The sequence below is a fragment of the Thamnophis elegans genome, chromosome 11 (genome assembly GCF_009769535.1).
Source record: "Thamnophis elegans isolate rThaEle1 chromosome 11, rThaEle1.pri, whole genome shotgun sequence".
NCBI lineage: Eukaryota > Metazoa > Chordata > Lepidosauria > Squamata > Colubridae > Thamnophis > Thamnophis elegans.
In genome coordinates this window covers 44,542,647-44,555,717 of record NC_045551.1, presented here as the reverse complement: position 1 = coordinate 44,555,717, position 13,071 = coordinate 44,542,647, and the positions used below count along the sequence as shown (strand labels likewise).

Genomic DNA, 13,071 nt, shown 5'->3' with positions numbered 1-13,071 from the left:
TAAATGCCTATGGCCAACTGTGAAGGTTCATGAGAATTTATTTGCAAACAGGACATTCAATAGATGCATTTAAGACAACAATTAATATAGATATGGAATATGAACCAGCACAATAAATCCATGAGATTTTGAGAATTCAGATGTCAAATTGTTGCATTTTTAAAAACAATGCTGCATCTATAACTTTACATTTTAGAGTCTTTATTCCTTAAAAAAGAACCAAGAAATTACTATCTTATTTCAATTAGAGCAAATTCGGCAAGCACAGAGGATGCAGAGAGGAAGAGCAGAAGGGAACTTCCCATTGTGTGAGCAGATGTCTACTTAAAAAGGCTACCCTCTGTATAAAAAGTAGCTCAATGAAAACAATTTTAATGATCAAATATGATTTAAAGCACCCAAAAATGAAATGTCCAGCCATAACTAGCATACATATGCCTAAGTTATAAAAATAGGTTTACAGTGATAGTACTAACCAGGAGACAGAAAATTCAGGCAACATATTGAGTATTAACTATTAATTTCATGAGATTTATATCACATAATTATAATTTAAATATATTGAATGCATATTCCCAAATATATGGATGAAAGCAATGGAGAAGATATTTCTTTTTAGAAGAAAATGACATATGACTGAATGCTTCATAAAATTTAAAATTAGCAACTTATACTGTACCATTTTGGTAATTTATATAAAACTTAGTACTTCTCCCAAAACTTAGACATTTGATGTTACACCTATCCTCCACGAGCTGCACTGGCTGCCTATTGGGCTCCGGACACGCTTCAAGGTGCTAGTTGTTACTTTTAAAGCCTACATGGTATCAGACCTGGGTACTTGAGAGACCGCCTCCTGCCAATTACCTCCCTACGACCGATCAGATCCTACAGATTAGGCCTCCTCCGAATTCCATCCGCCAGCCAGTGCCGACTGGCAAATCCCCGGGGGAGGGCCTTCTCTGTGGCTGCTCCGGCCCTATGGAACGATCTCCCCGTGGAGATCCGGACCCTCACCACCTCCAGGCTTTCCGCAAAGCCACAAAGACCTGGTTGTTCCGGCAGGCCTGGGGCTGATGAATTTCCAGCCCCACTTGAAATGTTATGACTGTTGTTGTTTTTACTCTGTCTGTCTTTTGTCCTATTTGTATCCCCTTCCCCCCTTTTTGGTTGTTAGCCGCCCTGAGTCCCTCGGGAGTGGGGCGGCATACAAATTAAATAAACATTCCAACATTCCATTCCATTCATACAATGGATGATTTTCATACTGGAGGTAGTTGACTAACTAAAACTTAATCCCATCTCCACACCCACACCCAGTATGTCTGACTCCCTTCTTTCCCATCTGGTGTTAATGGTTTGTATTTATTAATGATTTTATCCACTGTGTTTTATGATTGTTCATTGCTCATTGGATAGCAGATAGGTAGCAAATAAATGTCATACATACATACATACATACATACATACATACATATCAACATACATACAGTTATCACAGCTTCCATATTTTTATATTCAGCATGTTGTTTGAAACAGCACAGTCTGTTTAACAAACAGAATTTCTTCTTTCTTTCTTTCTTTCTCTTCTTTTCTTTTCTTTCTTTCTTTTCTTTTTCATTCATTCATTCATTTATACATAGTATACTTTGACTCATGAGGTCATAATCAAAAATTACATAGCAGTCAGCACAAAATAAATTCATTTTATTTCAAATGAAATTAATTATTACAGTTAATAAGATATTTATTCATTTTCTCCCTCTCCTGGATTTTTAAAGAGTTTCACCCAAATGTCTGAGGTAGTCTGAAGTTTTAGATTGTTTATCTACAATCTATGTTGACTTATGTCCAGATGACCTTTAATAGGTAACATTCATATTTAAAATGTTTAAAGGAAACAAATAATAATCTTGTCAATTTTCAACAGCTCTCTATGACACCATTAACTAACAAAATGTTCTAGAATCAAACTTACCTTGGAGTTCCCAGAAATCTCTGTGATCTAAGTCGTTGAGCCATATATAGAGACACTGCTATTACTAGTAGCTCCATTTTTTCAGAGTCTTTCAATCTGTGCCCTAGATTTTGAAATCAAATTTCAAATGAATTATATGTATCACCATCTTATTTATATTCATTTTAGTTAGAACAGGAATTGTTATGTGTTTGCAGTCAATGGGCACATTAAGAAATTTTAAAGTACATTGCAACATTTATCATAACTTCTTGCCAGAAGATTTCCCAATTGCAAAATGAGACTTCTTCAAATAAGGTACACACTGAATAGAAGGCACAAGAAAGATGATCCCTCATCCAACTTTAGTCTCACAAGATGATGACTACCATTCCAGGTTATCTTGTCTCTTCTTTGGGCAGGGTGCACAATTCGAAATATCTTGCTTGTAGCCATATACTATTTTGTTTTCTAGGAGTGCCTAGGACAGTGGTGGCGAACCTATGGCACATGTGCCAGAGGGCGTAGTCAGAGCCCTCTCTATGGGCATGTGCATCTTAGCCCCAGCACAGAGTTCACCACACTTCTCCAATTGGGGCAGCCCTGGTGGGATCAGGCATCTTGCAGGGAAGCCTAGAGGGCGGGTCCTTGCCCTGGCAGAAAATGGGAGGGGGGAGAAGAGAAGAGCCTGATGGAGCTGGAACTGCAGAACCGGAGACCGATGTTTGGTCTCTGTTTCTGCAGCTCCAGCACCGTCAGACTCTTCTCTCCCCCCTCACTTTCTGCCAGGGCGAGGACCCCTCCCCTTAGGCTACCCCGTGAGATACCTGATACCACTGGGGCTGCCCCAATCCCCTTCTTGAGCCCTCCACTTTCAGAGGAAAAGAAGCAAGGAAAGACTAACGTGAAGTGCTTGGTTAGAAAGTACCGGAACCTTTCTCTGTGGAGGACAGGCAGCACCGAGGTTGTGGGCTCGTCAGACAGGACCGTAGATAGCCCTCACTTGGCCAGATCCTGAATTAACTGACTTAGTTTGGCTACTGTGGTAAAGTCACACCTGAATCTTGATGTAATTTGTAAATATGTACAACTACAAGTCTCATAGCACTCTAAGTCATAAACGGATTTTTTGGCTTGGCAAAGTCATAAATTTGACTATTTTGAGGAAATCAGTTATGCAAACTATGACAAATGTTACATGAACATGACATTAAACATATTCATTGATGCAAGTTCTAGATTGGGATCATACTTCATATTAAGGCACAATAGGATTTGTGATAGGTTGTGTTCCTCATCCTCCCCAAAGAAAGCCAAGATAGATCTTTTTGCCAAAAGGGCCAATAAAGACACTAGCTTTTAATTGCTGTAAATAATCCTAAATCCATAAATTCTCAATTGTGGCTAAATTGATAGGGATATTAGCCGATGTGTAAAGGACCTCAAAATATTCATTTGATTGTGTTATGCAACAGACTTCTTTGACAGTTTACCGAGTAACAAAAACCTCTCAATGTTTTCCCCTATAGAGGTTAAAATCAATAAACTAGATGTGACAGTTAATATCTTAAAAATAAAACAAAATTCATAGGCCGGAATATCAGCTGAAAGTAACAAATAAAATTTAATGGAGGCATGTAATGTTCTTTACTCGGGGGAGAAAAGATCAAATTATTTATAAAATGGGGAACTCATCGTATGAAAATAGAACCTGAATAGATCTTAGAACAGCAGTTGATTGAAAATGGAATAGAAGTTAGCAGTATGATATGGCTGCAAAGAAGGCTTGTACAATTTTGGACTACATCAACAGATTTAATTTCCAAGTCACTGGAATAAAAATATTCCATTCTTTTCTGCTTTGATCAGATCCCACTTAAAATATTCTCGCTATTTCTGAGCATCATGATTTAAAGAGTTAGGATTAGGCTCAAGAAGAATTTAAAGAAATTAAAACAGGTAACTGAGAGGTTAGGATTAGATTAGGGTATGGGTTAGGGCAATGGAAAAACTATCACATAGAAATAAAGCCAACACAAGTGTCTTTTCCTTCCAAGTAGAAATTGTGGACTAATAAATTTATTAGTAGTGAGGAGAGAGGGTGGGAATAACTTCCTAACAGTAATATCAGTTCAAGAGTAATTAACCAGAGAAGTTAAGGGCTCTATTCTGCTGGTTTCATTTATTTATTTGTTTTTTTATTGAATTTGCTTTTAGCAGCACATGTTTCAATTTTTATTTCCTGACTCAGAGTGATATTTCTAATATTAATCCTGAAACAATGTGCAACAATTAGGTTCTATGCAGGTGCATATAAAATAAATCATGCGGTAACTAATCTGGTCAGCAAGTATCAAGCATGGTCAGCTGGATTGGTTTATTCCCAGTATTCTGCATAAAACTGATTTTTTTTCTATTCATCTTATATACTTGCTGGTTTGTCAGGTGTTTAAATTCTTTTCAGCTGGTTTATTGTTTTTATTTGGTGGCATCCATTTCAATGTCATTTGAAATGTTACTTGAAATGTTACATTTGAAATGTTACATTTTTACAATCTTAATCTTAATAATTTTTAATTACTTTCTTTTAGCTAAAAAAAATTTTGACATAGTTTTTATTTATTTTAATACTACCGGTCTAGCCTATAGATCTATGATTAAATGAGCTTCCTGATTTTCCTCTGTACAGGTTAATGGGGAGGAGAAGGAGGATGCAAAAATTAAGCATGTATGCATAATTCTCTTGCTTATGCATACATGCTTTGTCCCTCATGGGCTTTGACTTGATGTGCATAGATGTTCCAAGTCATATATAGTATCCAAGAGTCCTTTGTGCAGCATAATCTCTGTGAAGTCATTTTTCAAAAGCTATGCTCAACTAATATATTTGAGAGTTTTATAAATTAATCCCAGTAACCTATGTCCATATTCAGAATAGAGGATTTATTTTATTACTTTATTATATTATACGCTGCCCATCTCACTATCCATATATAGTAAGAATGATGTTGCCTTTATGCTATCACTTGATCATATTAGTCCAGAGGTCTCCAAACTTGGCAACTTTAAGACTTGTGGACTTCAACTCCTAGAATTCTCCAGCCAGCATGGCTAGCTGAGGAATTCTGGGAGGTGAAGTCCACAAGTCTTAAGAGTTTCAAGTTTGGAGACTCTTGTATTAGTCCCATTCAGATCTTCATTTCCTATAATAGTAATGTACCAACCTAGGTGTCAAGAGTTGGCCATTGTAATGTCAAACGAATGGCACCTGTCTCACAGTATATTTGGGCAAATGAGATGATTATGTAATATTTCATGGCATCTGATGCAAGAACACAGTTGCATCATTAGGATGAAGACAAGACTTATTTACTTCCCCCTTGTCTTCCATATAAAGAGTTGCCTATTAGCTCTGGTACAACTAGTTTATCTATCAGCATTCAAGTAATGTTAAATACTTTGCTGAATTTTCTAAAACTATTATTAGTTTTGACACATTCTGACAATTCTGACATTCTGACCACAGCAATTCTAAGAATCATAACATCTATTAGTCATATAGCAAGGTAAGGTAAAGGTAAAGGTTTCCCCTGTCAAGTCATGTCCGACTCTAGGGTGCAATGATCAACTCAGTTTCTTAGCCAAGGGAGACAGTGCTGTCCAAAGAGCTTTTCCATGGTCACGTTGCTAGCATGACTATACGCCAAGGAGCACGGGATGCTGTTACCTTCCCACCGAAGTGGTACCTATTTATCTACTCACATTTGCATGTTTTTGAACTGCTAGGTAGGCAGGAGTTTGGGGCAGGTAACGGAGTTCACTCCATTGCGCAGCACTTGGTTCTTGAACCTGGCCTTCCAGCTGACAAGCTCAACATCTTTAACCACTGAGCCATCATCCCCCCTTTATAACAATTACGAAAATTTCAAAGGATTTCAGGAGTTTGATTTTATCCTCAACATGTTAGTATGAATTTGCTAATCAAAGTTTATCCCATACACGAATAGGGAAACAGAATTCTTGTGTGTTTCATCACATGCAAGTAGCCTGTGATGGTTTAAGGCTTTGTTTTCACTGGACTGTTTTTCATTTATTTTACAAGTCAAAACATGTTGGAAAAATAGCAGTAGCAATATAGAATATTAAAAGATTTTTAAAAAGAGAATATAAAAAAAGAAATCTAATTAAGTGATTTTGAAAAAAAATTACAGGAAGTCCTTGAATCACATGGTTGTTAAATGATTAACTTTGTACTTACTGAAAATTTCAGTTTCTAATAAAATGAACTAATTGAAAAAAATTCAAAATAATTTTCCAAGTTGGCATGCTGAGACATCCTTCATGTTTATGTTGTATAGTTCGCCTGAGTAGAGGTTTTTTATAATTATAGAGAAGTGAAGAAAAAATGTTTCCCTATACAAAACCAAACAATAAGCAACTGAAATAAAGAGATTAAACCAGAACAGCCTTTTTTGGCAAAACAGGCATTTTAACTTCTTTATGCCAAGCAGTAATGAAAAATATTGGTTGCCATTCCTTTATTTTTTTAATCATGAGTGGAAGAGAATCATGGTTTATTTTGTAATGGTTCTGACTCTTTGTAATCATTAGTTCTTAATCTACATGGAGTAATGTAAAATCTAGTAATATTTCTTTGACAATATTAATGAAAATAGCACATGATTTTCAAAGTTAATTTGTTAGTCTATCAATGCATAAAATATATTTAAATCAAATACAGTTGAGCAATGTCTCTATATGGATTGGTTTAAATAAATAAACAAATACATTGCTGCAAATAGATTAAAAAGAGAATATTCTTTTTATATTGGAATCATCAATATTCTTATATTCTCTTCACTATTATTTCAAAAATGAGATTTTTAAAAAAAACATAATACAAGCATTTTTACCTGGTTCTCCTATTCCCTGAAAAGAATACATGTTTAATCCACTTATGCTTTTGTCAGTGAAGATAACTGATTGTTTAATCAATCCTCTTTTGAAACTTAGTAATATCTAATGCAACATGGTCCTCGTGATCAGCACCACGTAGAATACTCCTTCTTCAATATTAAATATAAAAAACTTCAGTTGATGTAAATTTGGTTGTAAGCCGTTTTATATACTATTTATTACATAAGATGCTAAGTGATACTGAATTAAAAAACGGCAAAATGGTTTATTCAGTTATGGCACTATTTAGTCCAATTTCTAAGTTACAAAGTATACATATAACATATCTTATATGCATAATTTTTGATTCCTTAATAGCTGTCATGTCATGTCAAATGTTTATTACAGTCAAAAACCAGTACAATTAAAAATATTCAATGGGTATCTAGTTAAAAATTCTAAAATAAATAATAGAAATAAAATCTATGTTAAAATCATAATTTAGCATCCCGTCTGTCAACTGTACATAAAGAACACAGCTAAGCTATAATATAATATTAGTCCCTAAATTGTGAAGGCCTGTTGTTAAGACACTAAAATGCAACAAGGCGATAACACCAAAAGATTTGGTACATTGTTTAATTAGCTATAATGGATTATTTATCAGGTTCCGAAGAATCTTTAATGCTGCTGCACAGAATCTAGCTACCTGTGCTGTGACTACAATCCATCCGTCTTTAAACAGCCACTGAAGATAAACGCTGTCTGAATGGACAGGATGCCTATGATCTGGAAAATAAATTTTGTTTGAATGTCTCTTTAAAAGAAAGCAAAGAAGGATATGCCCAGTTTTCTCCACCTCTCCAGAATACAGGAACAAACCCTTTCAACCAGGATGGCTGATGGAAGTGCAGGACATCATACAAGTGAGAAGGTTTTGCAATGATTCACTGTCTCTAACTGCTATGATAGCAGGCAGGAGTGATAGTATATCTGGGAGCAGAACTTGAAGTCTGCTTGCCTCTCTATGTCCTCTACCTCTGGGTTTGTTTTTGCCTGAAGATTTCGAATTTTGGAGATGGAGAAAAGCCTGATTTAACAAAGTTGGACTCAACAGACTGATACCTAAAGATAATTTTGTTTAAGCCAGCATATTTTGAAATAAATATACTGAGGTCCATCATCTCACCATTTTAGCCATTGTCTATCCACTGCAGGATGAAAGCCTCTTCTGCATATTTACTCCAAAATAAGCTGCCTTACAAAAAAAAAACTCTCCTTATCAATACTAGTACAATATTTTGGACTAGTTGAACATTTCAGAAAAAGAAAAAAGGAAGATAAAGTCTTCATTGCTTCAAGTATATGGAATTTTATTGCTTCTAGGTAGAAATTCTATAGCTGTAGAAAATTGTCTCTCATTCTTAGATGGTTAACAAGTAAATAATTCTATTCATTCCCTTTCTCTATGTAAGTGTTTTGTTACTAATAAAAAGGAACATGTTTACTTGAAATTAGCCTGAATATGTGTCAAGTATTTCACTCCAAGTAAAAAATGTAATTAAAAAATTGCTAGCAGAGGTTAATAGGAAAGCTGTCAAGACATTTCATAGAATTAAAATACATTGTTAAAAAACAATGTTTATTTCATTGAACCTTGATTGCAAAAATCTTATTTCCCTCCCAACACATGTGCACTTTGTATATCCAAGCTTATCAGCTTAACTACCATAAGCAGGAATTGTATTTCAATCATAAAAGGAATAGTTGACTTCAAAGTTCTTAACAATAAAAAAGCAAAGGATTATAAAATTATTTCTTAAATTGACAAATTCAGTTTGTCTAAATGGGAAACTGGATCTCCCTTGCTCAAAACTGAATGCAAGTACTTTATGGTTTCTCATATCCTTTATTCCCATGATTAGTGGAAGAATTAAATGGAATCACACTAAATGCTCACTAGACATAAAAGGCTATATTATTTGGAAATTCAATGATATAAATTTTATTTTTCAGAATCAGTTTTTGGACTCATAGAACATAGCATGAATCCATTTCAAGCAGTAGTATGTCACTTAAATAGTTCGTTAAAATGAGTAAAATAAGAATTTCTTCCTCCCTTTGAACTAAAACAAACACACAGACATTGTTATGCAAAAATCAAGCCTTTCCCAAATGTGTTTAATTTACGACATTGTCAAGAAAACCAGACCCCGTAATATTTATTTGAATCTCCTTGAATGTTAACAAAACTTTAAATTAACCAGATTAAACTCAAAAATTAGAATTTAGGAAAGAAATATTTATAAAATTAGAATTTTTTGAGAAGAAAGAAAAGAGAAAGAGAGACAAGAGAGACAGAGACAGAGACAGAGAGAGAAAGAAAGAAGAAAGGAAGGAAGGAAGGAAGGAAGGAAAAAAGAAGCAAGGAAGGGAAGGAAGGAAAGAAAGATGGAAGGAAGGCTGGCTGGCTATTTCACATAATTATTTCTAAAGAGAGAGTTTTCCTTCACCTTGAAGCCTTCGGTATACACCTCAGGAAGAAACTTCGTGCTGATGTCTCCCTGGATAAAGCGTGATGCTTTATTACTTCACGTAGCAATGCTATATTATGAGTAACACCTGAAAATAAAACATTTATTCCCATTAGATTAGCAGCCAGAGAACATATGCTTAATGATATTTGAACTGACAAGTCAAAGCAGCCCCCGCAAAAAGCTCTAAATGAGAAATTCCTGAATAAATGAGTTTTAAGGTCAATAGTGTTTACTATTTAATAGAACAAATTGGTGTAGTGGATTAGAAATCAGGCTAGAAACCAGGAAACTATGAGCTTTACCGGCACATTAGGTACACCCAAATTGGGTGATTTTGGACCATCACTCTCATTCCTAAGTAGGAGACAATGGCAAACCGCTTCTGGAAAACCTGACAAGAAAATTTCAGGAACTTTGCCAGGAGTCAAAAAGTAACTTGAAGCAACCTCCGCTCCCAAAATTGTGAAGCACAGCAATCACTCAGGAATAATCCGAATATTGAGCAAAGCAATTGGCTTCCATTTGGATGGAAATACAAGTTCCATACAGCAAACAGGCAACAGAGTTGTAAATAATGAAAATTCAAAGCTGAAATGGAAGTAGACAAGATGGAGAAGAAACTGTTACTGCTTCACTTCTTTTTTTAAAAAAGGGGGGGATTCAATATGAAAAATGTGATGCCTTCAATGGATATCTTCTTTATTCATGAAAGATTATCATCTAATTGAGGATTCTGGAAAATCAGAAGTGGACAGACAGTCTCCATAGATATAGGAGATTTATTGAAGAGGTAACTTACACATGGAGAAGAATAAGAAGCTAGGAAACTAGCTTCTTATTCCCAGGTAAGTATATTTAGGACTTCTAATCCTGTTTGAAGTCCTAAATATGATTACCTGGGAATAAGAGCTAATTTATCTAATCAGAATTGCTACAGATAATTCCTTATTCTTATAGCCCATAATAAAATGTATTATTACTTCATTTTCTTTTTGCACAAAAGAAGAAAAGCCAACTCTGGCACTCCAAGTTTCCATTTCATAATTCCCACCTCAGTTTATTGGAATAAACTGGGATAAAAGATTTCATCCTCAACATAGTAGGATGTGGTGGCACAGTGGTTAGAATGCAGTGTTGCAGGCAAAATACTGCTGACTGCCGACTGCCAGCAGTTCGACAGTTCAAATCTCACCGGTTCAAGGTTGACTCAGCCTTTCATCCTTCCGAGATCGTTAAAATGAGGACCCAGATTGTTGGGGGCAAAATGCTGACTCTGTAAACCACTTAAGAGAGGACTGTAAAACACTGTGAAGCGATATATGTCTAAATGCTATTGCTATCCCTACCATGGAAGCCTGTTGAGGAGATATGAGTGTGGACCCTTTTTTCTTTTTGTAAATATAATAAATAATTGTGGGAAGATTTCTTTACCAGCTGAGCTATGTGTGCAAATTTTTCCACACATGCTTTTAAAAAGTCACTCAGCAGATTGCATGATACAGAATCTTTCCTGTAAGCCTCTCATCTATGTTTGTACTTTTAAAAACTAAACAGAATGCATGAACTCCTTACTCTAACGTCTGCTGAAGGCTGACAGGCAATGGCTACATATTAGAAGCAGTATTTCCTATAATGCTTGTTTCCTATAAAAGGACTTCTAGCAAAGGGTCTCTTACCAATCAGATGTTAGCAGACTATATATAGGTGTTGCCTGCTAGAAGTGATATCTTAGTTTTATCACAAGGTCACTTATTTGAGTTCCCGCTCAAATTACACACTATTGTTTATTGGAGATGTGATGAGATATTCCCCAATAAGTGCCTGTTAGAACTATAAATACCTCTGGCATCGTGTCCACTGTTTGAGGTTTTGACCAAGTCACTGATAAGATATGCCACGATAAGATATGGCATGAAGCCATCTCCCAATGTAATTATACTCCTTGTCTCTTAAAAAAGTATTAAAAGGTGGCAAAATCCTTCAAAAAACTTAATCACAGAGTAGACCTACAACCCCCAGCAAGAAGTGTTCTATGATTACTGGTCAGCTCAGAGGCATATCTGCTACTACTTTTGTTAGTTTCTGGTAAATAAAGTTTCTGATAAAATCTGAATAGGTATATATTTCTCTCTTAATACTTATCAAGAACACGCTCAAGGGAATGTCACACCATAGCCCAGTGTTTCTCAACCTTGGTGACTTTAAATCCTGTGGACTTCCACAGGACTTCCACAGGACTTAAAGTCGCCAAGGTTGAGAAACACTGCCCTAGCCCAATTTATCATCTTTAGAATTCCAAACAACTTGTTGTCTCCTGGCTGGCCTCCAGGTAGCAGTATGTAGTAGCCTTTATTAGAGTCATTAATCGGAACACTGAGTTAATAAAATAATTAAACAGTTTAAACAAATAAATTAAAGCAATGTAACATAAGAAATAAATCATTGATGTGACCAGAGCATTTCTAGTTTTTCTGGGTACTTGAGAGACCGCCTGCTGCCAATTACCTCCAATAGACCGATTAGATCCCACTGATTAGGCCTCCTCCGAATTCCATCCGCTGGCCAATGCCGACTGGCGACTACTCAGAGGAGAGCCTTCTCTGTGGCTGCTTCGACCCTCTGGAACGAACTCCCCGTGGAGATTCAAACCCTCACCGCCCTCCAGGCCTTCCGCAAAGCCCTTAAAACCTGGCTATTCCAGCAGGCCTGGGGCTAAAGAGCTTCTGCCCCCCCTTCTCGAATGGTATGGTTGTTGTGTGTTTTTAAATTGTGTATTGTTTGTTTGTCTTTGTATTCCCCTGTTTGTACCTCCTTTCCCTTGACTGAGTTGTGAGCCGCCCTGAGTCCCCTTTGGGGAAAAGGGCGGCATATAAATGAAATAAATCCTAATAAATCCTAAAGGGAGTATAAGAAAATGTATCCACGTTCAAGAATGCAAAGTGGTATTAGTCTCGTAAAAAATAATTTCACATAAAATAATCAGAATAGTTCACGAATTTTGCCAAGTAGAACATTATAAATAGGCTCTCCTTTTAGAAGGCACAACATAGCAGGGTGTGAACTATGGCAGGGGTCTGCAACCTCTTAGAAACCAGACCTGGAAGCAAGTAAGCAGCAACTGCACTTGGGCAGGATCTAGGTCACATGCAAAACCATCCCCCTCATCCCCGTCTGGTCTGTGGGAAAAAACTTTTCCAGAAAATGATCCATGGTGAGGAAAAGCTTGAGGATTGCTGAACTAGAGCCCAATCTTAAGTTTGTGAGGAAATATTTTATATTTATCCTCAAGAACGTCTGTTGAGAGGACAGTGAAATGTGCTAATGTTAATGCTTTTTGGAATTTAGGGCAATTACTGATAAGGTAAAGGTTCCCCCGAACGTGTGTGCTAGTCATTTCCGACTCTAGGGGCGGTATTCATCTCCGTTTCTAAGCCAAAGAGCCAGTGCTGTCCAAAGACGTTCTCCATAGTCATGTGGCCGTATGACTCAATGCCAAAGGTGCACAGAGTGCTGTTACCTTCCCACCAAAGTGGTCCCTATTTTTCTACTTGCATTTTTTATGTGCTTTGGAACTGCTAGGTTGGCAGAAGCTGGGGCAAGTAATGAGAGCTCACTCCGTTATGCGGCGCTAGGGATTCGAACCACTGAACTGCCAACCTTCTGATTGACATGCTGCTTACT

General features: G+C 36.4%; 1 protein-coding gene across 1 annotated transcript in view; it reads right to left on the bottom strand.

The window, feature by feature from the left end:
• The window catches only part of PCCA (propionyl-CoA carboxylase subunit alpha), a 220,856-nt gene that overhangs the window by 84,495 nt on the left and 123,290 nt on the right, over positions 1-13,071 (bottom strand). Inside the window, 3 exon segments of the mRNA XM_032226371.1 lie at positions 1,979-2,083; positions 9,368-9,437; positions 9,440-9,475. Coding sequence (XP_032082262.1) covers positions 1,979-2,083; positions 9,368-9,437; positions 9,440-9,475 — 211 coding nt within the window.